The 26,569-nt window shown below is 39.5% G+C and overlaps 1 protein-coding gene and 1 pseudogene across 4 annotated transcripts in view; one reads left to right on the plus strand and one right to left on the minus strand.

The window, feature by feature from the left end:
* Positions 1–25,160, minus strand: part of LOC145977089 (uncharacterized) — a 98,662-nt pseudogene extending 73,502 nt beyond the window's left edge. The window contains exons 1-3 of the transcript XR_014440408.1: positions 24,966–25,160; positions 22,975–23,048; positions 22,510–22,557 (exon numbers count right to left, since the gene is read on the minus strand). The product of XR_014440408.1 is annotated as an uncharacterized LOC145977089 (transcript). The remainder of the gene's footprint in view (positions 1–22,509; positions 22,558–22,974; positions 23,049–24,965) is intronic.
* LOC145977091 (uncharacterized) overlaps positions 23,824–26,569 on the plus strand; it is a 158,336-nt gene continuing 155,590 nt past the window's right edge. For 2 of the 3 annotated variants that reach the window (XM_083108762.1, XM_083108764.1), the window contains exons 1-2: positions 23,824–24,656; positions 26,504–26,548. In XM_083108762.1, the coding sequence (XP_082964888.1) occupies positions 26,513–26,548 (36 nt within the window). In that variant the 5' untranslated portion in view covers positions 23,824–24,656; positions 26,504–26,512. The remainder of the gene's footprint in view (positions 24,657–26,503; positions 26,549–26,569) is intronic. The other variant, XM_083108763.1, reaches the window with a different exon arrangement.

A 26,569-nucleotide genomic window follows, 5' to 3' on the forward strand; every position in this document is an offset into this window, starting at 1 on the left:
TCGATCGAACCGCTAACTGCACGCGGCATTCCGACAGCAAAACAGTTCCGCCGCGCGCTTTACTGCAACCCTTTCGTTCCAAAACCGGATTTTTTTTTTCCGAACGTGTAACCTAAACCGGCGAAACTGGTTCTACTGGACTCTCCATTGGACTCGGTTATTCCTTTTCGTGATCTTAGTTCTATACGGACAACTGTTTGGATGACATTTCAAAAGTGCTCCAAGGATACGTCTCTCATCGTTCATCGATGCAACCATTTTGTGTACGATAGAAATAATTTCCGAAACTCTTTGAGAGATTCAAAGTAAAAATACGTACGAATCTGTTGCGCGATAATTAGTAAAAATAAGAGACGATGAAACGTTAATTCTGCAACACCAATCGCGAATTCACTGACAGTCTAATGTATCTTTTTGAACTTTATTTCGATTATCCTGTTCTCTTTTATCACGAAAAATCAAAGAGCATGATTTATGGTTATTGTATATTAAAACGTGATATACTTTTTTTTCGAATTATAAAAATATTTAATGTAAAGCAATGTGCGTGATGTGGATTTTTAAATCCATCGTTAATTGAATTTTAATCAGCGAAACTGCTTTGGTTATTTATACATTTCACTTTACGTTGCATTTGAGAATGGCTTTGGTGAGGTTTATGTTATTGATTTAAAAACGGATTCGCGTATAGCGTCTGTCTCGACCTGTCGCGGGTTAAACGGCTGCCGTCGGAACAATGTTTGACATTTCCGCTTTTCCGGCTGACAGGAGCCAACCGTACCTACTGTAACGAAAAGATTTTCGATAAGTTTTGCCGGATTATCACATGTTCAAAATATTTTCTTCCAGTTATCAGTACTTTATATTGTATCGCTGTTGTCAAAATACACAATTTAATTTATTATATAAGAATGATTATCAATCAGTACTTATTTTTAAATTATTATCTCAATTTTATTTACTGTTTATGTTTATGCTTTCATCTACGATTTTTATGTAAAATTTTAAGTTATTTGAAAATCTGATGCGACTCTAATCACGATTTTTTTGCACAATAAAAATGTTTATATTGCAAATAGTGCATATTTTTGCCACTTATTTAGTTAATTTAAATATATTAGAGGAACATCTATAAATGTTATTAATTACTAGTATAATAAGACATATGTTATATATATATATATATATATATATATATATATATATATATATCTTATCGTTTATATTTTTTTCAATAGAGTATCATACAAAAACACAAACTTTAATTAATATGTAATAGTTAATACGTAAATGATTGTTCACGTAATCTAAATTTTAAACGTAAACATGATTAAAATCTAATTAAAAGATCTAATTAAAAGATATTAAAATATTTGATGAATATTTTAACACATCTATTTTAGCAGGATGTTTTACAGTTTCATTTATAACAAAATTGCACGATATATTTTGTATCAATCGACCGATTGTTTCACTTTATTTCATTAAATAATTATATGTGCACTATTCACTTATCGCGTATTTTACGTTGCAAGATTCAAATTTCTTACACGATCTTATTATCACTCAGATATATATTATAATTGCTGCATTTACGCGAGTTTATTTTGTTATTATTTCTTGACGTGAGCACAGTTAACACCAACACATTACACCTGTCACCGTTGACATCACCACACGACCAAGAATTTTTCCTTCGCTCGAAGCGCAACTAATCTAAGGGGAAACAGTCCGTGTATTACGGACATCGTGAGATGTGAGAGATAACCGATTCGATCACTAGCGAAAGATATGTCATTTCTCGAACTCACAACATATCTATCTACTGAAAGAAAGTAAGTGTTATCGTAAAATCCCTTAATTGTACATAAAACAGTTCTTGCATGTATTTTATTGTTATTCCAAAAAAAGGCTTTCGCTAAATTTTATTTTATCAATACGTGAACATAAAAATTAATATGCATTTCTGTTAATCCCTCTGTTGCAGAATTGTTTCTCCCTCCTTCCCTTATATATGTATACTTTTTATATCATAAAAATTATACTGTAAAATATCGTAGAACAGAAAAATTCATCATGCGACATAAAGTTCAACGTATGTTTATCTTTTCGCGCGTGCGAATCACGTTTGCCTTCCTTAAAATAATTCACACAATCGCGGATTGTCTCGCGTGCCTCAAGGGAAGAAGATCGTTGCGCGCGAAGCATGCTCGCGAGTCAGCAACAAGACGCGCGGAAACGAAAAGAACGAAACGATTCGAAGATTCCGATGCTTCCCTTCGTTCGTCGATTACAAACTCACCTGTTTGTCGCGCCGATCCCGAGGAGACAAGTTCGGAGGACGAGGACGGGTAAGAAGACGTTCACAACATCGGCGCACTCGAAGCCGGCAGGATGATCCTCTTCGATTCTCTCTCACTGCAAGCTCTCGCGCGAGCTTTCAACATCACAGTATCTACAACGTCGCGAGCCGCGTTAAGAAGTCCTCCTCCCCCCCGGCACCTTTCCTTCCGTCGCGAGAATTTCTTTCCGTTTTATTAAAAAAAAAAACAACTTTCTTTTCCTTCCTTTTTCTAAATATACTTTAAACAAATTGTTCCTTCTCTCGTCCTTTTTCTCGGCTCGCGCGCGCGGCCCCGGTGCCTCTTTTTGCGTTCGGGGCTCCCGGCCTGACGAACGTGGCCGATCAGCGCGCGGGTAGAGAGAGCTTGGGCTGCGTGGCGGAGCGCGAACTTTCGGGCTTGCGGGCGCACTGGCGCACACGGCACACTCGCACCGCGTAGGCGGAGAGAGGAGAAGCTCCGGCGGATGCTGTAAGCCGAAGGGAGAGAACTACGCGCGCCGGCCAGCGGCGGAGCAAGCCGGTGGGGCTCCTCTTGGTCACTCGCCCCGTACAGTGGCGCCCCTGCCGCGCGCAATCGCAAGCTCGCCGTTGCTTCTCCTAGGCGCGTTACACGAGCGACGAGGACGACGACGAGGACCGAGAGATCGGGAGGAGGCGGTGGGAAACGAACGAGAAAGAAGATCCGCGCGCCGACCGAAGAGAAGGACCGGCGAGCGGGCGAGCGAGGCGGTGGACCGACGAAAGGAGTCCGAGGGTGGGAGGGAGGGTTTGGTGCGCGCGAGATACGGCACTCGTACCCGGGAGAGGGATAGAGAAAAGTGCTACGGGTAGCAGGACCGCCCCTTGGCGCTGGCTCTATGCGGGAACTCCGACTGCCCGGAGCGGTAAAATTGAAGATTTATGCGAGACGCCGTTTACGTCGATTAACGCTACGCTATACTGCCCACCCCGGTGCTCGCCTGTAACTTATTTAAGAATCGCGATCGCACGTTTTTCACGGAGACTCGATCGTATTAAACGCGATTGCTGAATATTCGAGGCACGAGCGAGAACCTGAATCATCAATCTTGACGTTCCGCGTACTCGCGAGATCCATCTACTCGCCAATGAGATTTATTTTATATTAATAACAAATATATCTATAATGCGTGTTTCGTATTTAAATGCGTTATTTATCGCCCATCAAACATAGCTTTGCAATTTTTGAATTTTTACTTAATATTCATTTTCATATAAATTTAAAGTAAAAACATTATTTGATGCCATAAACGCATATTTATCAAAAATATGAAGAAAGGTACGAAATAATAAGGCACGGTACAAAATCTGGCTAGAGCGGAATTTCAATCAAAAAATATTTAAATGGAACGTCTTACCCCCGGGGCGACAATGGCCTCGCCAGCGTTCCTGAACGAGTCCATCCCGAGAAAGACGATAGCAACGGGCGAATCGGCGGTGCGACGAAGAAGATCCCGATCGTGTAAGCTCGCGACGGAATCGTCGCTGGTGGATGTACAGAGCGGACAAGGGTCGGAAGGGGTGAGTCGCACTCGAGGGAGAGAGACGGCGCGTCGCTCTTCCGATCTGAGAGCAACGAGGACACGTCGACGGACGATACGAGCGCCACCGAACTCGTTCGAGACAGCGCCGGACAGCGATCAGGAGAGGAAGACGGAGCTTGCGGAGGCCGCGGTAAGGGTGAAAGAGAGAAAAGCTTGCACGCCGGAGGGATGGCGTGACGCAGACGGAAGCAGATGAGACAGCAGGGGCTAGACAAGAGGGAGAAGGAGCGAGAGAGAAGAGCTCCCGCTGCAGGCTGACCATTGCGCTCTTACCCTTTATGAAGGTGTACATGAAGAAGGAGAGACAGACGCGACGAGGACAGGTGCGAGAGAGCGACCACGTTTTATCACACCGACGACTCCTCGCGTATGTGTGAGTCATGCGGATACTTCAACGCGTAATATCGGTATTTCCGAGACAAGGTGGTGTGAGTTCGATATATATCAAACCAGATATCTTCAATACTCACCTTCGAAAATTCGGATAAACGCTAAAAATTCGAGGAAAAAGCCGCGACTTTAAAGTTTCTCTCCTTCTCTCCTTCCCTCTCTGTCTCTTTTATTGTTTAGTTGAACGAAAAATCAGCTCGGAGATTGAATATTTTTCAGCGCGCGAAAGAACGTAACTTTTACCGCGCGATTACCGAGGAACGCTCGACATCACATCGATCCCAGTCATTCCTTTTTTTACAGTCGCAACACGCATCCGGAACATTACAAAGTTTTCGCGTAATTAAGCGTGAATAAACAAGCGAACGGACCTATAATTTAGTCGGTCACTCGCCGGCAGGACGAAAGCGGCGCGAGAAGGACAGCGAGTGTGCTCGGTCATGCGCGATCGCCGGCAAAAGAGAGGCTCCGCTACCCTTTCGATACGCGAAACGAGGACACGCGCAACCTCTCGCCGCGCGCGCGATAGGGTGGCCGGATATGTAGTGGTGAAGCGCCGGTGGGTTGTGTTGGTGCAACCCGAAGAAAAATCGCCGCGAGTCTGTAGACTCCTGTACGTGCGTACTAAGGGGTTGAGAATGTCTGTGGTAGTGAAAGGGTTGCTGGACAGTGGCGAGCTCTTGCTTAGGCGGCCGCCGGCGGAACTAACGAGAAAAGGGGTTGAAATCTACCACCTTTGCTCTCTAATAATGCATCATACTCCGCTTCTCCCTTTTATACGTCTAAGATATATCAGCGCGATACTAGATATCAACTATCACTTAAAGGTGTGCGATGTCATTCTTACTTTTTTTTCTAAAGAATTTTGTATAATATCTTTTGATATACAAGATACGAAAAAAGTTAATTATAATATTACGGGTATTGTAAGCATAATGATCCTACGTTATGTAAAGAGCATAATTTATTATAAAATATAATTAGTTTAATACAAAATAATTTCAATAATGAAAAACGTGAAATAATATTCCTAATTAAGAGCCGAAAGCTTTTTCTTGTATCTTCGAATGATAGAAAATAATCCATATAAAGTTTATTTAAATCTCTCGTCGCATATTACGATGCATATCAAATATCAAAATTAATGTTAGAAATGAATAGCTTGGGAAAAAAAATGTGGCAAACGTAACAGTCTTGACACAACGTGTCAATTTTATTCAACCTCGTTATTATTGTATGCTATAGAGAATCATATTATTTAAGTTTGAAAATTATTAATTGCAAATGAGCCAAATTTTTCTCAATGATTTGATATTCATAAAGTAGTCTTTTATTAGTGAAACAGAGAGGAGCTTTCATCACGATAAGCGACGCGAATAAAAGAGCAAAACTACGAAATGGTGTATTCGATTTAGACCGGCGTCTCAGTGTTATACCACTTTTTGCACCCCTCTCCCACTCCGTGTAACTCCAACCCCGAAAAGCCCACTTACCCAATCATACCCCAATCTACCGCTGGCTCAGCGGCGGCGTGCAAAACTCTCGATCAACCGCCAGTATTTTTATCCCAGCAGTTTTTAAGGTCACTTGTTGCTTCTTACTATGCGCGCTAGTGCCGCGAAAGGAATCTCGCGACGCCCTCCTTAGATTCACTTTTTCTCCTAACGCAACGTTAATAATTGCAGCTACGCGAATGTGAAAAAAGGGATAGTGTTGAATTATATAATGTCTAATGAATAAAACATCGCAAAACAATAATGATTAGCGACATCTCTTAGTATAGATTTCTCCATAAATTCTGATTCATAAGCCGCTATATTTATCGAAATTTTTTCATCAATTTGTAATCCAGATAATTCTTCATCCTCGTGTTTTGTGAATTTTAGATACATATTTAATACGGCAAAATTATTCATCGTATTACAATACGCTTTGTGGAACAATTAGAATAATAACGAATCCTCATCGGGAAAAATCGAAGCGCGTTAGGAGGCTTTCATGTAGCATTTAGCGCGCATTAACGAGGAAATCGAGCCGGGAAACGCATGCTCGTTAACCTGCTCTAATAATCGCGTCTATATTTGGCAAAAGAAGAGAACACAAGTACGGAACACGCGAACCGGTTATAATCCGGCGCAACCAGCCCCGTGTGCATTTTCAATCGACGAAACTTCCCTTTTGCCCGCGATGCCCGCCTTGCCGCTTTACGTTCTCCGCGTTCTCTCGGTTGTTTTTCTCAAACGCGATCGCGATGTTTGCATTCCGGCCCGCACGATCGCTCGGGCTTTCTTGGCGCGATGGCGATAACGCACCCCTTCACCTAGTTTCACCCTCTTCTCTGTTGCAGCTGCGCACGATATCCGATCAGTGGCCGGTATTTTTATTCGTAGATTTTAAGGTCACTTGTTGCTTGTTTAGTTATGTCGGCGTACACACGCGCCGTCAACACACGGGCACATGGATCGGCTGCCCGAATGTGTGCATGTGTATATGTGAGCGCGCGCGCGCATGTATGCTCGCCGAACGTCCGCTCTCGTGTATCGTAATGCACGTGGACAAAGCAATCCGCCGACATGTGTTGAGGATGCTACATGCACGCGTTGGATTGTGTACGTGGCATCGGACCGATAGGTGGACGCCCTGTCGATTTCATTTCCCCCCATCGAAGCATTGGGTGGCGAGGGGCGCGCCGGCGGGGTTGAGCGTTCCACTATTTTTTTCTGGCTTTTTGCCCCTTTTTTCCGGGGCGTCCGGATTTCGCGTTGCGGTTTTTTTGCGCAGCTTTCGCTACTCGCGCGCGGTGCTTCTACTCCCTCGTGCTCCCTCGCTTTCGCTACGCGTTTTGTCTGTCTCTATCCGTCTGTCTCTCTCCTCGCCGCTCGCTACGTCTATCGAAACGTCCTCGTCTCTCTTACCGCTTCTTTTCACACTAGTTTTCTCTCTTTTAAAACCCCTATTCTCTTCCCCTCTCGCTCTATTTTTTCTGGCTTTTGCTTTTGTTTTTTGTCAACCACCGTTTGCCGCGTTGCGCGTTCGTTTTGTTTAGTGAGTTATGTCACGGCCACCAAATCGATCTTCGATGTCTGAATGCGTGCAGTTGGAATTACGCTTGTAAAGCAATGAAAATTATTGCTGCGAAACTTAAAAATGTAGAACGCGGCTCTTCCTGCGAGATAATTATTTCAAACTAATAGATTAATAGCCAATGTTCACGCGTTGCAGTTAACAAGTTTCATCAACATTAGGAGCATAAAATTTTATTTTCTATCGAAAAATATCTTATACGAAAATTACCGCTTTAAAAGCTCGAAAGAAAATTTATTTAATATCGGATTTATGCTCGATATTGACTTACTTCTTGATTCGCATTCGCATTTATACCGAAGCAATAGTTTAATGGCAAGAAGTGGCCATGTGTAGTCATGTATGCAAAACAGAATACATGCACGCGAATGTAGTGGTTGATTTGCGAGCGTCCAGCTTCCATAGATCGAGCAGATCAATGGCATCGACTCCCTAGAGTCAGTCTTTTCTCCCATCCTACTCCATCAAGTTGTAATGCACATGTGCGTGATCCGCTAGAACCGAGCGACTGACATATTCGATTCCGATTATCGAATGCGTGTTGTCGTAAACAGGTGCAATCGGGAAACCTTAAACACGGCTTAACGGTTTAACAGTCATTCACACTGTCGATTCAATGATAAATGATCTTTGAGTCTCAATATCTATCTATCTCTCTCTCCTCCTTTTCCTTTTCTCTCTCTCTCTCTTTACTAAATAAAGAACCTTTCTCTAAATTAATGTGCGATATCTACATAATTGCAACAACTATAATATACGTATAAGAGTGACTTGCTTCTTTATTTTCCCATTTTAACATAAAATTTTCAAAGGAAACCTCAAACAGCGGTGCAGACTTCTCCTTGAAAATACATCGCGCTCGCTCGAGAAATTGAACGCGCCGTGAAAAAGATCCATGGTCGACGAAACTCAAAATACTCCATCATGCATTGAATCGCTATTAAAACATCAGGGAAATGAAAAATGCCTTATATTCTTGCACGGTCGTCCTCGCGTACGCAAAGTGGACGGTTTTAACTACAATTTGCATCGCGTTGATAAATCCCTTACTCCTTATTCGATGCACATTCGGCATCCCTTAACTATCGCGCGGAAAAGTCTAAAGTGCGAGACGGACAAACGGACGGACGGATTGGTGAACCCGCTGCTGGCGATGACAGCCACGGTATTAGCATTCCTACTCCGACCAGTAACTTCGTACTCAATGATATGCCACAACGAGAGAAACACGTATACGCGCGTATACATATACTTATCTCTACCTGCATATACAAACGCGCTCATATATATACATATGTATATATACACGAGATGGATTCGTAACCGCGTCGCCGACGGAGGATATTGGGGTGCTTTCGTACTCGTTTCACCATAATAATTCGCCGGCATACAAGTACATGCGTACCTAACGTTTGCACGGAGGTCGTCGAGCTACGTCGGTTGAAAGGTACCGGTTCAACTTGGCGCTCCCCTTCTCTCCGTCCACTACCCTCTTTTTCTTTTACCCTGCTCGCTCCATCGTCCCCCTCCTCCCTCCTCCCCTTCCTCCTCTTACCCGCCGCTTCTGCTTCTCGCTTTCCCTCGGCCTGGACTGCAGTCAAACAGAGTCCTCCACCTTTGACCATTCGAATTAAACCTTTTAACTGTCGCATTGTTTTTGATGGCTCATTTTCTCCCGCGAAATTGTTATTTAAACTCATTTCGGATTACGTGCCTACGTCGGGCGACCGGCTCGACTTCCGCTCGTTTCGCCTCGCTCGATCACTTTCACTCGAATGTATAACGTTTTTGCTCGTTTTAGCAGTCTCCTTTTTTCGTTTTTTCGCTAATTTCTGTTTTATGTTTTAGCAATTATTCATGGATCAAATAATATCAAAGTTATTAAGATTCTTAGAATAAAACTGTTGATGTAATTTCAAGTCAAATGCAACAGCTAATACAGCTCAACGTCGATAGTTTAGGGTAAAATCATCTATGGAATACATTTGAGTAGCTGCGTTTGAGTCTTCGTGTATTTAATTGATTGAACCATATCCTTAAACATTAAATATCGCCTTTGGGAGTTTGTAATTGTATAAACGATATTTTAAATAGCATCTGAGTTACATTGGTTTTCAAGTATACATAAATATGCAATTAAACTTTAGAATTGTTAAAATGTAAATATACGTATAATGCGTGTATTATATGTAACCCATTGCAAAATACGTGCAATTTAAACTAGAGAAGAATAGCGTATCTATGAAAACGAATATCAACCGAAACTATTGTATAGATTCACGTCGAAACTTCGCCGTCTTCGTCCCGATTCCATCATCGTTGGCGAATCCGTGGGAATTTCGGCAACGAGCTACGCTTTGTCCCATCCCGCTACTTGCGGCCTAAACCGAAGCGAATTGCGGCCGGGTATGAAAGCTTTCAGAATAGGCCCGGGTTTGCTATATTAGCCCGTAGTTAGATTTTAGTTTAATGATTTCCGCTGGACAATGTCCGCGGTAATGGCGTCCGAATCCTGTTCGCCTCGTTCTACCCGAGCACATTCTCCGAATGGTTCCGCGGCGTGAACCCGCAACACGTTCCTCCGCGCACTCAGGCACGCGCGCGCCTCCGCACGTTCGCCCGCGCGTCCACACACGCAAACCCGCACATACGCACCGTCACAAAATGCATCCGTAAGTGGCGGCACTTATTGACGTTCGCGCGTCCACGATCTTAACAATGCAGATTGAAGGTACGCTCTCCAGAGTGCGGGGACAACGGACAAATCCGGTAACTATGACGACCGATTGTCGTCCCTGGAAACTTGCTCACGTTACGTTTGTTCAGAAATGCTTCAAGCTGCCCAGGCGTTCAGCCCCGATCGTCGCAGAAGCCTCGATCCCTTGTTTCTGAATAAAGTAGCGAAAATCGTCGAGGGCATGGATACAAACCTCTCTGAAATGTTCGAAGATTCGAATGTCCTTTCCGCATTTTTCTCGCGCAATTTTCATGCGATCGAAATAATTTTGCTTTTGAAAAAAGGAATCTAATGCAATTATATACATGTTAAAAATAAAAAATACTTATATGGAAATTATTATAATTAATTATCATTTATATCATGCACACATTTTATTTGAATCTTGCAGATTTTTCGCTGCGAAATATACTGTAAAACAATTGCTTAATAATCCCTCGTAAAAATAACCGTTGGAACTGTTAAAGGGCCAGTGTCTCGAAAGGATATCCGGCTCTTTAAAACGACACGTAATTCTCGCCAACGTCTTCGTTACAGTGAGTGAATATCCCACGCACATGAGGTCTCGCTTCCTTGTGGGGAAACCCCCAACAGGTGCACCCCACGCCAAGATAGACACGCATCGTGCTTACCCCCTCGAGCGATGCGCCTTTAACGCATGGTAGATTCCCAACCGACCATCTTGCACGCACAATCTCGAGTCGGTTATTTCTTATCTTGTCTTAAAATGACCCAACTGTCCCTTCGTTAAATTTAACGGTTTTACTGGTATCTTTTAACACGTCTGCAGATAATATTGAGATAATTTTGATAAGCTGATGAGAGACAACTTATTTTCAGTCGCGGTAATATAACTCTCTTATAAACGTCCATATAAAATAAGATTTGTATAAAAGTATCTGAATCGGGAAACGCGCCGCGTTTATGTCCGCTTCATTGAGCAGATGAAATTTACATCGTATTTTAAATACAATAAACACTGATAAAAACAAACTGTGGCGAACTGATATATCCGCGTAGCGATTGGTTTAAAGTGGTTTAAAGGGAGGCCGATAGTATCGAATTCTCTTTTTGATGCGCAGCCAAGAATATTTTTCCTCATAATATCCAAGCGTATGCACAGATAACAGATTAATATTCAAACAAATAAATATTTATTTTGCAATCAGGCAGCAACAGGTAGCAACGTAATTAAAGCGTGCAGTTTAAACATTATTTTAACAACGTTTCCGGGCACTGACAGGTATGCGATAATTATTGATGGCAATTAGAGGTGTGCGGTAATGTGGGATTATGCGGATTTATAATTTAATCGATATCATAAAGTGATATTTAGTTTTTCTGTTTTATACAACGAGATCAGCGGCCACAGAAAATTTAACTAAAGCATCAGGCTTTTATTGGAAATTATAAATCGCGCACGGCCTGTTGCACATTCTGTTTAATTACTCGTATAACGTTAAGTTTGGCTTGCGTAGTAGAATAGTAGCTCGATTTGCTGTTTCAACAAATCATCAAAAATACTTATTTTCGTACACGAATAAGTTCTTGAAGAACAAGATTAAATTTTGTTTACACATAAAAAAGTGATCGTCTTTTGCTCTTTCTATTCTTGTTTGGCTTTCCATTGAAATTTGCTGTTTTTACGTAATTTGCACAGACCTTTTTACTTCGCATCACAAAGATCTTCACCTCTTCGACGTAAAGTCCCATCATTTCGAAGGCTATTCGCTTCGTAAAAATGTGAAATAACGGCATACGCATTATATATTCTGCAGGTGTCTTTTATGTTCTCATTACCGGCCGAAATAAATGACTTTATGGCACAAAGCAGATATGACCGTTTGGCGAGCGAGTCTCTTTTGCACAATTGCGTAGTTTTTACAATGAAAGAAAGAGATCTGGTTTATGGACTTGTCGATTCGCGACCAGATAGACAGATGTAGAATTATATAACACATACACCCACACCCACACACACACATATATATATTTGCACTAATGTCGAAACATTTTATCGTATGTCAATTTTAGCTATAGATGCAAATAATAGAGTTTTACATGCAAATCCACATCTAATATGCTACTTACTACTAAGTAACCGTAAGGGACAGAGATCCCAATCAAGATATGCTACTTGCTTCGAAACAACAGTATCTTAGTGCGACGTTATCGTGAGGGGACTATCTTTATCCGCTATAACCTTCGAGATTCATTGTATTCATGGCCTAAGGAACATTCAAGGAATAATAAGCCTAGTGGTTGTGTGTGGACAAGAATTATCGCTATGCGGTTAGAAAGGTTTCGTAATGATTATCTGAAAGCTTTTAATTGTAATTTTTAATCTTTTAAGCTTTACCGATTATAAATCATAAATTTTCAATTTCTGCAAATATCCCAAGCTATTAAAATATTAAATTCCAAAATATAATAATAATAAAATAGCATAGAATTAAAATCGTAAATATATTATTGCTAAAAGACTGTATCGCATCATGCCTCATCAATTGATGCAGAATCGAAAATAATTACAACAGGGGAGGATTAATTTAGATTACGCTAATGCGTATCGTTTATTACTTGGAAATCAAAAATACAAACGAATGCCATTGATAGAGTGCTTTTTAATTAAGCCGTCTTGTAAATTGCTCTCTGTCGAGTTGGCACAGTGGATCACTTCACGCTAATTTTTCGCTGTTAATTACAAGTATTTGTTTGATTATCGACACCGTGGCAAGTCAATAATAAAATCACGAACCGCGTATAATTGTTTTTGTGATCATGAACATTTTGTCAATTTCAAACGCTGCCACTGTGATTCGATGCGCGCGGTTTCGCGAGTACTCACTTTAATCGGCGAGAAAAATGATGGGAGGGGATATAAATCGATGGAAAAGCCCAGCGTGAGCGGGAAAAGTGTCGGCGACACGCGAGCGTACAATGAGATATTAATACTCCCATTTGGTTTCGATTTCCTGGAAAAACGTTTGATGGAGATAAAATTACCGGCAACAACGGTACAGCGCCACAATAAATCAACCGCATATCCACCGTCATTTCCATTGTATAAAATCCGGCCAATTATGCGGACTCGATGAGGATCGTATCGATCATTATCTTTGATTTCATTAATGATAAAATTTAGAATGAAAATACCTCATGACATATTTTTGAACGTTACATCGTTAATGATCAGTGCATGTGTTTATCCTCTCAGGATTGTTAAACAGATTCTTCATATTTCAAACGTTATTCTCCGAGTAATGAATTTAATTGGCGTAAAAAATTTTAAACTAAATTAATTCTAAAAATAAAAATAATATATCTAAAAATTTACTTTGACATGTATTTCATAATTAAAAGATATTCTTTAAAATTAGAGACGTACATGGAAGGGGGTGGGGGTCACAAAAATTGATGAATATTTTATCGACGTTTCAATTACAATTTCAACTCCACTATGTGACTTCTTCCGATGTGTTATTCACACGCATCTCATCCCATGAAACAGACGCGTCTTCGCATTTGCAGAAAATTGAAAAAATATGACTTTGTCAAAATTCTCGACATTCAAGTTTTCACGTCAAACAAGATCATGTGCTGAGAGCCTAACCGTGGCTCGTCCTGGACACGATTGCGTTCACATTCAATAGGGTCACCGTATCAGTGGGTCGTGCTACCATGGTACAGGGACACGATGGTTCATCCCCGTGTTGCACCCTCTGATAATAGCATTATGATTCGCCTGATTGTGGAAATAAACACGAGATCTGCACGGGGTGCGTCGCGCGCGCGCGTACGCATGTATATACATATATATACTATATATATACATATATATATGCTTATATATATACATACGTATGCGTGTGTGTGTATACATGCGTTTATATGCACATGCAGGCACCACACATGCACATATGCAATGACCCGGACAGTTCACGCCGCCGGTTAAATACGATATGACAATAAATTTTGTTCCGTCGATCGGCTGGTCGATCGCATCGTCGATAATTACGATCGTGCGATTATCTCGTCTGTGAGCGATAACGATGCCGCGGTATAATTCGCAGGTGATTATTCGAGCAGTATGCGTTTCATCGAGGATCACATTGCTGCTTTGACAGAAGACATTTATCATCTCTCCGGCTTTATTTATGCGCCTTTAATTGAAATCTTCAATGTTTTGTGAAATTTGATTGTTGTTCCGCAGATATGATTTATTTAAGCTTGTCAATTGATTTCCGAATTTAAAGCGCGTAATTATTAACGTATCTGATACTCTTAAAAAAACAAGAGGAAATTTATAAATTATATATTCGACATACTTTCAATTATTTGTGTGATTCATAATTATATATTCGAAACACGTTCAATTATTATTCAATAAAGAAAGATTTCCTCCCTTCGTTTAAGAGTCTTTAATTATTTTCAAAAAAATATACTGTTTTAATAAATTTAATATATTAACAAGACTATTATTCTTGTCTTAAGAAAAATAAATAAATTGCTGTATATTTTGGTGTAAAGTTTGATAACCATAAAATCTTTAACTCTTAAAGATTTAGAGATTTAAATATAAGTATATATAAATAAAAAATATATGTATGAAGATATGAGTAAAGAAAAAATGCCCCATCTCAGAATATTCATAATATTAAATTATTAGCATCGTCGTTCGTACGAGACACACGTCTGTCAACGTGATATCAGGATTCCGCCGATGACCTCCGCTCGCGCGGAGCGTCGAAGGCGCAAAGTCCGCGAATATTTCGTAGGGCGACATCACGTGCAACAGGCGTCTCGGTGCGAGGGGCACGTGCGTTCGGGCTGCCTCAGAATCTTCGGTATTTGATCGGTATCGATGGCGACCAATACGCGCGCATCAGTGTACATAGCCGGCGCGCGCGAACGTGCGGCCGCGTACGTGTGAGTTTGTGTTTGTACGAGAATGTGCCGGCTAGCGTATAGCTAACAGGGTCACTGTGCCAGCAGGACACGAAGGGGTCGTGCACCCCCTCGTCCCCGATTGTCCGAATACGTAACAGACTATCAGCACTATCGGTGTATATAGCGTTTATTGTAGATCAATCGATCGGTCCCATTGATCGCGTTGCGTGCTCGCTCATACCACGTCGCTTTACTATCTATAAACACTATGCGCGGATTCACTGTCGCTTTAGGTATGCGTCGGCTATTAATTATCACGACAGATAGCATCGGTTGCCAATGCTAAACTGGCGTAGCCGGTATAACATGTAAAAGTCTAGAGAATCAAAAGCGCTCGATTTTTTCGTTACAAAAGATCAATCGTGTATGTTTTTTCTAATATAATTATCAATTTCGAATAATGTTGAATAATGATTATGATCAAATAAATTTGTTAAATAATCTGTCGTAATAGATGCATTTTTTATCTACGTATTAATTCGAATCCGCCAATCGCTTTCGTCGCTCATCGAGTTAAGACCGATTCGAAATTTTCAAATTTCGAAATATTCTGACCGTCAAAACGTTCGCATTATCAACTCCCATCCCGTTAATTATTCTCGTCCTCGTAAAGTCTCCTGTCGCGTGACTAAAAGAGGGTGTGACTGTCATCTGGAAAATCGTCGAATATATTAAGACATCACGCGGCGCTAAAATAACGTCGGACACATTTGCTTATGAGAAAGCTGAGTAAAATGGATCCACTTTCATTTCATTCGCCATCATATTAGAGTTATCAAGGAGATACATGCTTATAGAAAGAGGGAGAAATGTGTATATATTATGATTATTAATTATTAAACAAACCTTCGTTCTCTACAGACGCGAGACATGTGCAGAGCGCACGGCACCCTGTATATCTATTTTTCATTACCTCCCAGTGTAATTAGAGTACATTTCGGTATCCTTGCGCGAGGCAATTGTATTACATTTCCCGTAGCGACCAAATGTAATTATTTTTACAGCGAACTAGCCTGAATTGAATGGCGAACACGGCTGCTAATGATCCCGCGGCATATCGGTACGATATGAGAATAACGGGCAACGAGCTTGCCAAAAATTCAGACGCGCGTAATTCGCCATTGTGTTGTCGAAGCGTAACATCTTGTTCGTGCGGCGTACGATAGAAGAATCCGTTGGTTGCGCGAACGATCGAACGGGGAGAGAGAATCGATGGTCGAAACTCTACGTAGAGAAGACAATTCACGGGCTTAGCTGCGTAATAAGAGACCAGTGTTTTTGGCTTGGTATGGGACGATGTTGTCCGGCCGCCGGATCACCGTGCATGGGGATAGAACGTAGGTGAAATGAGGGGTGAAGGGTGTCTAGTGACGATAGGTCGCCATGGCAACCGACTGCACCGCTTCACCACCCCGTGCATCCCCCATGGCTGCAGTCCGAGTTTGCGAACGGAACTGCATCCTGGCGGAATGGGCAGGAGGGGCGAACGGATGGAGGCACCCTGAATTTCGGTGGATAAGTGCGGAGGCACGGAGACGGGGTTGAAACGGAGGGAACGGACAGTCACCCCTGCGAATCTATGTCTAATGATTATCGCGTATCCTCGGTCCGTCGAGATCCCCATGGAATTTAGCCTCGCGCGTTCATTAAAAATATCAAAGCCTCGTGAAATCCGGGAATATTCCTCGCAAGGCTTATGCGGAAGGACCCGAATAAATGATGCAAATTATTCGTAGACGCCCGCGTCTATCTATTAATGATTAAAATTATTGCCGCATTAGTTGGCGAGGATTGTTTTCCTACTATTCGCCATCGAAAATTTACTGTCGGCTTCGTAAGGCAAATGCATGCGCGGCATCAAAGTGCAAATGCACGTCAATGGGGTTAATGGCACGAAAGAAATTGATAGAGTAACGCTTGGCGCACAGACACGCGATCGGAGATAGTCAAATAACGACTTTTACTCCGCGTAGCACAAGCAGCATAATGGTCACTCCCGGCGAATCTCCTTGAACGAGGCCAATCGTAGTCATTCCGCGCGAAACACGACATTAGGGCTCGCCGCTGATGGACGTGCACGCGACTTTCAAAGTTTTTCGCGGGAAGGGGTCGCCGGGTACGGAAGGCGCATTACATTATTTATCTTATTTATCGGAGTTTGCGCCATTTTCTGATCTGATTCGGAGATAGCGGTCACGTACGACCGTCGTGTGTGCGTCGGAGACAGCACACACAAGGTGGCGTGTCAGAAAATTATTATATGCCTTACTTTGCTGTCTGTGTCTGCCGAGTGAATATTTTATTAATTTCATAAAACGCCCCGAAGGCTTCCATCGCGCCGACGAACGCACGTCAAAAATGCCAAATGCCTTTTATTCGAAGCAACGTACTGCCTCCGCGAGCTATAATTGCCCTAAAGCGAAGCTTTCGCGTTACTAAAAGCGGATGATAGCTAACACTTGTCAACGAATCAATCGTACGTGTAACAAATATACAAAGATATATCGCAATGTTTTAATAAATTTCAGCAGTATTCTCTATTACTTGTGACTGGAAAGCTGCACAAGAAATCTAAATACTAAGATACATATATATATATATATATATATATATATATATATATATTATTATATGAATAATTTTATTCCGATATAAATAATATTATTTCAAACGAATGAAATTCGAAACACATTGATTGCGAATAAGACGATTATAGAACTGAAAGTTTGATTACGCGGAATAAGGTATGCCCGGTGTCCTTAGCTCCGAGGGCCTAAGCCGCAAGCTATGAATTTATGCAAATCGAGATAAGACTGGCACGTCTCCATGACCTCGGCCGAACCCCATGGCCGCCGGGGGTTATGTAGTGGCTTACAGTTCGGACTTCATGCCCTTCGTACGAACCGGACTAGCCAAACGGTCCGAACTATCCGCGGACTTAACCGACTGTTAAGTTCGACTTGAGTTACTCGCAAGACCGACCCCGTATAATCCAAAGGATCTCAGCGAAATGCCCCGGTATGATTGTGTAAGCGTTCAAGTTGCAAAGGAGTCTCGACCCTACCGGCGGTATCGTTTGATCAGGATGGATACCGGTAAATATAATAATAAGCAGTGCTTGAGAAGTTGTGCCAGAGCCTGCAATGATGGAAGTTAAACGGCGATCGTGATTCCGGATCAATTTGAGCACCAAACGCTAACATTCAGATAGGCATGTATCAATATATCTCGACAATCTAGGTCAACGCAATACAATATATTTCCCGTGTCATTGGCATTCGGTCAATAAAATTTCAAAATGTAACACTGTACTATACAAGCTTATCATTTTTTTTCACTTTTATTTTACAGCTATTATCGCGTAAATTGGTTTTGTGGTGTGATCGCGATAAATAGAAAATATTTTTCAAGAAAAAATAACAGAGTTAAGCCGACGAAATACATCATTTATTTACTTTTCTTACCGTCATGCTTATTGATTTAGCAGTAAAATTTTATTGATTTAAACACGTTTAACTAGGATGTTAACGTGAATCTCGCGCGTGCGGTAACAATCGTCTTGATTTCAAGTACGTTTTCCTCGACGCGTGTGTCTGCAGATAATATCTTCGTGAATATTTCAACGCGCGCTTAATCGTCGCGATTCGTCGGCGGAATAAAAAAAATTATCAAGCCGGCTGAGTTCCAAGGAAATAACGAATGCAAGAAATCAATTCCGCGACAAGATAACCGGAGCGGCCTCCGCCTCGTGCATGGTGGCCTGTCACACGTACGTGTACGTCCGAGCCGAGACCCAGGCTGAGCCAGGCGATAAGATCGGTCGCGTGAGGCAACCTAGGGGTAGTTTGCCCCAAATGGCTAGTCCCATTTCCCTTGTCTCTAAGTAGCCGGGCATTTGTATCGTCGTAGGCGTCGATGCGCCGACTCCTCGCCTTCTCTTCGACGCCCGTCCGTCCTCGTCACCGTCACACTTTACTCCCCCTCGTTGGATCAACCCGATAACGGAAAATCACTACATGCGCGCCCTTCCCCGCGGTCATTGACGAAGCGTACGTTTAAAAATGCTCTTTTTATCCGCGCGTAGGAAAATATCAAGATCATTGATAATTGTCGACGTTATCGAAGCCGCGGGATTATACTTGGATTAAATCCTTTCGGATCGGAGGTATGCGCGCGTACTCGAATACGTCGAATAAGACGAGACGAGTCCTCGATCTCGTCCTCGAAGCGCCGTCAGAGAGTATAATCTGGCGACAGTTTCATTAACGCTCTTTTCCCGACGAATCCATCATGGATTTGGGACGGAGTGCAGGCTGGAAACGCTGCGGCCTATCCTACCCTCGTTCCTTTCGCAAATCGGCTCCGGCGCGTCCCTTTCTCCGTGCTTTCCCCGGGATCGCTTTTGGGCCATGCGAATCCGGCGGACACAAGTACCCACCTGAAATCCTGACGTCCTGACGTGGCAATGCAACGAGAGATCGCGTTGCAAGTGCCGGGGCTGCAGCTAAGCTCAGCACATTGCTGTATGCGTTCCGGCTTAAGGCCGATAATGTTTTCATATTGTGGCGTGCTGCCGGAATTACGTCGCTCCTTGTGACTGGCGAGTAGGTCTTGCCCAAGAATAGGACAGGCCGAGGACCTGTTTTCCATTTCTCTCTTTCTCTTTTTCTCTCTTTATATCACTTATACCTTCGACCACCGCCCTCTCGTCCGCCGCTTTTATATTCCGCTTGCCATGATCTTTTAACATTCGACGCGATCCGCCGCGGAAACGAGCTTAAAAGCGAGTTGAAGGACCCACGCGACATGCCTCACGGATGAGAACTTAAAAGGAACCACGAAGAGAGATGCTCGAGTCGAGTCGAGGCAAGCCCTCGACTCGCCGTTTGTCTCTGATATTCTCTTCGTATATCCTTCTTCGCTCTTTCTTCTCTCTTTCTCCTTTTCTTTTTACTTTCTGGAGTACCAAAGCTTTCGACGCTGGAATTTCCCGCGGCTTCTATTGGCCGTCCTTGCGGCACGGCCTTGACACTACTTCGAGAATGACGCTCATCAGTACGCTTTCTCTTTTCGAGAGCCAAGTATGTCATATAACCGGATTCGGCATACGAAAGAATTCCAGGCAGCTACAACTCGTTCGAAGCTCGAAAAATAAATGCGTATCGAAAATAATCGAAAATATTTTAATGTGCTTTCAGCAATTGATTGTTACAAAATCCTGCTGGAATCTCTCTTTGGTTAATAAAAATATCAATTGTGTCATAAAAAATAAAAAAATATATGAAATTATGTATGTGCACGATACGAATATATGTCAAGACGAAAAACATGCGCATGAAATATGACCATGCGCCATATGGCAATTAAGCTAGAATAAGAGCCACGATAAGAGACAGCGAACAAATATTTGCAGAGTGACGTCTTTACTAGAGATCGGTTCTATATATATACATAGATCTCTCTTTTGGCTTATCGATATCGCAACAGACGCAGATTTACGAAAATTAAATTATGAAGTACGTACAAATTATTTTCCTATCATAAGCTGTGATAAATTTATAAGATCTAAATTATTGATTATGTATCGTAATCTAAAATATTATTGCCAAAAGAAAAAAAATAAATTATATTTCTTAAAATTATAATGAACACAAGAGCATAAATTTAAAGCAGAAGTAACAAATAGCCGAGCAGTAGAAAGAAATTTGAACACGTTTCAGTAGAAACAATCGTCATGCATGCTTTTTTACAATATGATTATTTGATGTACCTCTTTCCTGTTGAAAAATATGTACGTCTGTCTTTAATTTGTCAAGAAGGTTAGATTTCTGTTGAAACATACCGCGATGGTCAAAGAGTACATGCGGTCCGGTGCAAAAGAGTTGGGGCGCTTAACTTTAAGCCGGCGCTAATGAGATTGGAACACGGCGGAAATTTTGTATAACGAACCGAAGAAGCTTTTGGTCTTTGAATCAAAGTCTACCTACTTTTCAAATTTACAAAGGCCTCGGGCCGTCGATGAAATAAATTCACGGTAGAATATTATAGAGAAACTTCTCAAAAAATTTCGCGAGACCTCTTATTAGAGCAGATCGTCCTAAGTACTCGCGGCAAGCTGTCTCCTACCAATATTTAACTTTTTGAGTTCGCAATCGCGCCATTTTGCAAGAGCCATTATTCCGTCTAATGGCAAAGATGTATGCAAGATATCGAAGCGAGTGTGTACGGATTTGGGGCATGATACGGCAACCATGACAATAGTTTTATGTGTCATTAACTTATCCGTCGTAATCTGGAGACGTGGAAAGAAATCGTTCACGAGCGATTTCGAATCGGCCATATGGCGGGTTTCTGGTACGGGCTTATCGAAAGATAAGTCGATGCTATTAAACCACCCTAGCGAACCCCCGCGCACCTGTCCTTCGCACGCCACGTAACATGTCGAGTTCGGTGGGATTTTTACTCCGTTCTGCGGATATACCGACAGAGTCTTTTTATCGAACAAAGGTTCGCCTTTTAACGAGTGTAGGGTAAACCGAGATAGGAGATAGTGAATTTAAATGTCCTCGAATATAACAGACGGGACGTAGAGAGGCGCACAGGGTAGACAAAGCCGGATCGTCGCGATGGATCTATCCGTTCGAAATTTTCGTCACTCGACAATCCCGGAATGTCCTTTTTCATCAACCTGGACAAGTTTTTTTGAAGCATGCATTATAGTTTATTGCTAAGGAACTCAATGCAAGCAATTAATAACATTCTTGTTAAAAACATTCTTGTTAATAAAAACAAAATAGCGTAATAACTGATCAAATGCTTCGATTAAAATTAGGAATGTTCATCGAGTGAAAATTTAAAATTAATAAATACCAAGCAGGTCTATAAAAATGGATACATATAATTAGAGCATAATAAGGTTTACACACACACGCATACATACTATATAATTTGAAATTAAATTAAAACTTGAATTTTTAATCGCATATGTACGTATCACAAATGAGAAAATTTTGGGCTCAATTGGGAGTTTTTCTAAACTTTGAAATTATTTTTTTTATTGTGAATAAATATAATTTTGTAAATAATCTTAAAAACTGTTATACATAATATTTTTGAATTAACTAAATTTATTATTTTACGAAAAAAATTAATATCTAGCCATTTTATGAATGCTTTTTTTCTAAAAAAAATTATGCTAATTAACTCCCAATTTATGAAATATGTACTTATATCATTTTTTTACTCGAGAAAAATATCAAGCATTTTTACGGCAATTTCATAAATATATGTAGTTATAGAAATTATATTTGTATAAACTTTGTTATGTATTAAATTTTTGATTACGCACACCTCGCAAATATAAAATACTTGTTATATAAGTAAAAAGTAAAAGTATTAAAATTTTATCTCGAGATTAAAATAAAGCATAATTTAGGACTCACCGGTACGATGCACATTGATGGAGTTGTAATAGACACACACACGTTGATCTGTAAAATACATTAAAAATATATTCAAATTTTACATATAAAATAATGTCTAAAATAATTACTATTTCAACAGATAATTGTTAAGTACATTTAAATTTTTTATTTGTCTTTAAAGTACAAATATTTAATAAAAAACTTATAATTCCCGCAACAAAATTTTTTTAATGTAAACTTTATACTATTATTACATACTCATATACATATGTAACATAAATAAGAGAGAGGGAGAGAATCCATTTCTTATATATAATAATCCAAATAATTATAAATTTTAATTATAACATTAAATTATTTTATATGCATTTATATAAAAATATTATTACAAATATTTTGCAAGTTAAATTTTAATATAAATATAATTTTTAATATAAATATAAAAAAATGAATATATAAAATTTTTAGAAATATTGTACTCACCATATTCGCCCGACACCTCATTAGACTTTTTCCTTTCCTCTTCTTCATCCTTTGTTGTTTCCTCATGCCGCTCACTTGTAAAAACACAATTTTTTAATTACAATCACGCGTGCACTAATCAATAGATTACGATAATTACGCGACACAATGTTAATCGCACACGACGCACATTTTATTAACAAGAGAGAACAAACGTGAAAATCATATCAATATCACGAATTTACAATTTGCTCGTCATTCAAAAATCATGCGCTTAAATTTGTGCGCCATTGTCGTGGTAACTCTATTATTAATAAATAATATGTACTTTTATTCCAGGATGATTTTTATCTTGTATTATATTATATAATTATAAACAATTATAAATTAAAATTAAAGATATATATCTGCAAAATGCGCGATATTCGAAAATATACATCATTGATTATTCGTCTGATATATTTCGATCAAATACAGCAAAAAGAATACGCGTTTTGATAAATTACAACGATATACAAACGATGAATTTATGATACATAATTAATAAATATTAAAATACACGTTTAAATATACAACTACTAATATATTTATAATTACGTAAATGCGCGTAAATAATGCCACTCGATTTAAAATCGATTTGTTTGGTACTTGCAACGTTTCTTTCAATAATCGTGAATTACGAGAATTAATTAATCATGCAGTTGATAATCTATAATCGCTCAGAAAATAATCACGTTTGATCCTCTCTTAATGTTAGTACTTATCACGATCGTATTTCGAATAATAATACAAGGATGTCGTCTCCCCGTTCGAGACGCAAATGACAACAAGACGAACATACACGTCACACATTCCAGCGCTCGTCCCTTTGTGACGTGTATTGTTGTTATGTGCGACTTTCTCGCGCGGCAAGACGGAGGAGTGGGGAGAGGTAGCGGAGCGTGCCTTTGAGTATCAGCGTATTAGTTTCTGGAACGTGTTCGCGACAAGATACTCAAATAGACAAGATACGCAAATGCGATTATTTTTGAAATAAAGATATAATTGTCCGCAGCATTAATTAAATATCGTAATTACAAGCTGTGCGCGTATCGAAACAATGATTTAATTATTTATCAAAATAAATATTTCGATCTTCAAATAAAAATCGATATAATAAAGAACAGAAATAAATTATCATTATATTTCGATCTTTACGGCTAATACTTGTATCTTTAACAATGTTTAGATTTCCATATACCTCGTGTATTCGCGTATTTTCATCGATTTAAATATAATATAATCATCATTCTCCCTCCCCCCCCTGTCTCTCTCTCTCTTCCCTCTCTCTCTCTCACCCTTTCTCTCTCGTCTTTCTCCCTTTCTCTTTTCTTCTCTCTCTCTCTCTCTTTTCCTTATCGGAATAACATACAAATCACCGAATTAAATGACGCGAAACAGATTGTAACTTCGTAATAATTGTATTAATATAATTTTCATCTTTTATTCTTCTAACGTAATATTATAATAAAGTACACGTCGCCTGCGATTAACATCGGGAGTGTCGTACAAAGTATCTCGCGATCGACGCGTATTTTACTTATTCGTAATTAACTGTGTTTTTTCGTGTGAGTGAATAAGTGCCACGAAGGAGCAACAAGAAATAAACCAAAAGGAGAAACAGGGCTCGGAAAGGCATCTGGCAGCGGCAGAGTAATCGTGGGGTGAGTATAATTTTTAATTTATTTAATAATTTACTTGTAAAAATTGTTAATTGTGTGCTCGTTTATCTCGACAATTTCGATGACGATCCATTTTCCACATATTGTATGATATATAATGTATATAAAATATTAATTACAGAGAGAGATTATTTTAATATTAAATACTTAAATTTATTAAATAATAGTAATGAAATAAAAGTAATAACTAACTTCCTCTCTCTCTCTTTCTCTCTCTAACCTAAAGTCATATCGTGAGACGAGTGATTCTGAGATTACATATAATATCGTAATATAATTATGAATACATACCAATCATAGCACGTATTTCGATTGCGTTTCATTGACACTTATGGCATTATACTCTCGATCGCAATTATATCTGTATAATTAGCACTATAAACGACCGCAAGCAATATATCGTAAACGAGTGCGGAAGGCGCGAAATATTCCAATTTCTAATTTCGTTAGTCTTGGTCCGATTCCGATGTTCCGAGACACTACGTCATCAAATATGGCTGTCACGTGACGTTAGGCGCGAGGCTCCCTAAAGGCTCGTCTGCAATAGGTCGTACATACGTCGCAAGTCGTAGGCAAATTGACCAATCACAGTCTATTATTTATCAGAATAACCAACTGTAGTTGGTCAATTTACTTACACGACTTGCGACCTGCGACTTATTGTAGACGAGGCTTAACGGAATCGAAAGTCGCGCGAAATCGGAACGTTTCGTCTAGAATATATTGTGCGCGTCGTTTTATTATTTGTGGCGTCAGGACACTTGTGGTGTAAATATAATTGCAATCGAGCATATCATGATTATTAAAGGAAGATAATCGTATCGAAGAATCAATTATATCACAATACGATGTTATAAATAGTCATGAGATCACTTGTGTCATCGCGTAAAGAGAGTTAAAGTGAGTTAAGGTTAGAGAAAATAAATAGTAGCGTACGGGAAGTGCCGAAAATAATATCGAACGAGAATCGTAGTATGTGCCTGAATATAATATATCGCGTCGTTAATGTGAATCTATATAATTAAAAAAAACACAAGCCCATAATATATCAGTAAAGTAAGTATTAGTAGCAATAAGTTGTGAAAATAAAAATATCGTCAAATAAGTTTATAATGTCGAGAATATTAAGAAAATAATATCGAATGCACGCGATTGTATATAATTTATTATATATATTTATTTTTACATATAAATGCAATATATCATGTAGTAATGTGTAATAGTTTATGCATCATTTTTTGAACTAAAAAATGTATTTTATTATTTATAAAAGACACATATTATTTTAAAATTTATAGCAATGCGATGTATAATATATAATACATACACACAATCACTGCGTTCAAACACAATTATATACAAAATGAAAATCTTTTTGATCAGATTCAGTTTTATACCTCAAAATACATAAAATATATTGTTTCATAAAAATTTATAAGGTAATTTTTATGTCGATCATATTGTTATATAAAACGTTATTAGTATATTGTTATATAAATACATTATTTACTATATTATTATATAATTATACATTGCAAATATTTATATTTTATGTTTTAAGATTTATAATTATTTATTATTTATATCAAACTTGAATTTTTAATTTAAAAAAATTAAATTAAAATAAATTATCTATATATTTTTATAAAAATTTACATCTAGTAAAAATTTTATTCAAGGAATTATGAAATTTTTTAAATTAAATATCTGATTTATATAAGAATAAAAAACATCTGATTTTGAACAAATAAAAAATTACACGTAATGAAATTTAAAATATTAATTACTTCGAACATTATTTTAATTCAAACTTATTTGTATTTTTATAGATCAACATTATGTATGATATAACTCAGCCGTTGCGCATCGTATTGGTGAGTGATAAATTATTTTTT

This window comes from Camponotus vicinus, unplaced genomic scaffold, assembly GCF_025532165.1.
Source record: "Camponotus vicinus isolate PSW18456_S1 unplaced genomic scaffold, iyCamVici1.0 SCAF_9, whole genome shotgun sequence".
Classification (NCBI taxonomy): Eukaryota; Metazoa; Arthropoda; class Insecta; order Hymenoptera; family Formicidae; genus Camponotus; species Camponotus vicinus.